The sequence below is a fragment of the Sander vitreus genome, chromosome 4, assembly GCF_031162955.1.
Source record: "Sander vitreus isolate 19-12246 chromosome 4, sanVit1, whole genome shotgun sequence".
In the NCBI taxonomy this organism is placed as follows: domain Eukaryota; kingdom Metazoa; phylum Chordata; class Actinopteri; order Perciformes; family Percidae; genus Sander; species Sander vitreus.
Window position 1 is genome coordinate 687,501 of NC_135858.1, and position 2,500 is coordinate 690,000.

The 2,500-nt window shown below is 41.3% G+C and overlaps 1 protein-coding gene across 1 annotated transcript in view; it reads right to left on the minus strand.

The window, feature by feature from the left end:
- Positions 1 to 485: 485 nt before the first annotated feature.
- c1qa (complement component 1, q subcomponent, A chain) overlaps positions 486 to 2,500 on the minus strand; it is a 9,592-nt gene continuing 7,577 nt past the window's right edge. Inside the window, exons 6-7 of the mRNA XM_078247634.1 lie at positions 2,050 to 2,130; positions 486 to 776 (exon numbers count right to left, since the gene is read on the minus strand). Of these exons, the coding sequence (XP_078103760.1) occupies positions 624 to 776; positions 2,050 to 2,130 (234 nt within the window). The 3' untranslated portion in view covers positions 486 to 623. The remainder of the gene's footprint in view (positions 777 to 2,049; positions 2,131 to 2,500) is intronic.

Sequence of the window (2,500 nt, forward strand, 5' to 3'; positions counted from 1 at the left end):
GAACTAGTGTGTGTTGTAGCAGTGTTTTGCCATTGAGAACGAGCTAGCATGCTAACGGTTAGCCCCCTAGCCCCCTCGTCTCAGCTAGTGACGTAGAAAGCCGTGCAGATGTTGACCAGCTGACCCAGAGACTGAAGGCAGGACACATTCAGAAACCGTATCTCACTCAGAACAGCATGGAGGGTTGTTTTTCAAAGTCTGTATTAAGCACCAGAGACATAAAATAACTCCCCAAATCCCAGAAAAAGAGACGTTTTCATAATAACCCTAACCCTTGTGACAAGAAATAACATCACCCAACATCGCTTAGAGCACCTTTAAGTAAGATTTTGAATGAAGGACTTTTACTTGTCTTCTTTACACTTACTTTTACTCAAAATATTTGAATAATACTTCCACCACTGCTTTTGAAACTAAGTGAACCATGACGACATGAAAGCAGTGTGGACACCTTTAATCATACCACACATACCCAGACTCAATAATACACTTTAATTGTGTTTTAATAGCATGTACAGACAAAATCACTTTCACAAAAAAACACTGTTTAATTCATAAAGGGATGCATTCTCAGGTTTTCAGACTCCATGTTGTGGGAAAATGATTGAGTGTACGGCTGAACTTCATTCTGTATTTGCGAAGAGCAGGAAGCCGCTGAAGATGATCTGTTTTTCATTGTTGTCTCTCACTTCAGATGGACTCTGCTGGTCCCTAAAGGACTCAAGCCAAACCTTCTGTCTGGCTGTCAGCTGTAAGACCACGCCGCCCGACAGCACCTGAAACACAACACAGCAAATCACAGCAAGGCTTCATGACAATACTGAAATGGTGGAAGAAGTACTCAAATACTGTACTTAAAGGTCCCATGGCATGAAAATGTCACTTTGAGGTTTTTTTAACATTAATATGAGCTCCCCCAGCCTGCCTATGGTCCCCCAGTGGCTAGAAATGGTGATAGGTGTAACCTTCAGATACAGTATTAGGGGACCACTAAGGTCTATATAAAGAGACTTCAGATACAGTATTAGGGGACCACTAAGGTCTATATAAAAGAGACTTCAGATACAGTATTAGGGGACCACTAAGGTCTATATAAAAGAGACCTCAGATACAGTATTAGGGGACCACTAAGGTCTATATAAAGAGACTTCAGATACAGTATTAGGGGACCACTAAGGCCTATATAAAGAGACTTCAGATACAGTATTAGGGGACCACTAAGGCCTATATAAAGAGACTTCAGATACAGTATTAAGGGACCACTAAGGCCTATATAAAGAGACTTCAGATACAGTATTAGGGGACCACTAAGGTCTATATAAAAGAGACTTCAGATACAGTATTAGGGGACCACTAAGGTCTATATAAAAGAGACTTCAGATACAGTATTAGAGGACCACTGAGGTCTATATAAAAGAGACTTCAGATACAGTATTAGGACCACTAAGGCCTATATAAAAGAGACTTCAGATACAGTATTAGGGGACCACTAAGGTCTATATAAAAGAGACTTCAGATACAGTATTAGAGGACCACTGAGGTCTATATAAAAGAGACTTCAGATACAGTATTAGGGGACCACTAAGGTCTATATAAAAGAGACTTCAGATACAGTATCAGGGGACCACTAAGGCATCAAAAAAAGCAGCATGTCATAGGACCTTGAAGAAGAAGAGGAATTTTCACTTCATCAGTTTATCACAAACATCTGAGATGCATGGTTTCCACTGGAAAAAAAGGGGATGACAAACTGTCAGTCAAAGCCGATTCCAAAGACCGCTGTTCGCCAGCAGCAGCAGCCATAAGCCCCGCCCACCGACTCTATACATGATGTGATTGGCCTGACCAGAATTTGGTTTTTCCAGTTCGCAAGCCAACGGAGAGTTGCTAGACGACCCTGGCTGCAGATTACATCTGCTGCTACTAGGGGGGTCTAGATTTCTAGGCTAGTAATGTTTCTTCTTGGGAGTAGAAAGTCAAATATAAAGAAAAAGGTTACAATCTGAATGAATGACGACATGTCTTGGGCTCCGTTGGTCTGAAACTGACCTCTTCAATGTTCCTGTTGTAATCACAGAATCCCAACTTGTTCTCCAGAGCGTCACTGGCTATATAGAGACACATGCTGACCTAAAAAAACACACAACACACACAACAACTGTAATGGAGTTTGATAATGGAGCTGTGGGTGCAGATTACCAGTGTGGGAAGAAGTATTCAGATCATTTACTTAATTAAAAGTACTAATACCACACTGTAAAAATACTTCACTACAAGTTAAAGTCCGGCATTCAAAACCGTACTTAAGCTAAATGTACTTTGAGTATCAAAAGTAAAAGTATTCATTGTTCAGTAAAATATTCCCTGTCAGTGAAATAGTTTCTGGATGTGGCCGGTTAGCTCAGTTGGTAGAGCGGGCGCACATATGTAGAGGTTTATGCCTCGACGCAGAAGGTCCAGGGTTTGAGTTCGACCTGTGACGGTTTCCTGCATGTCTTCC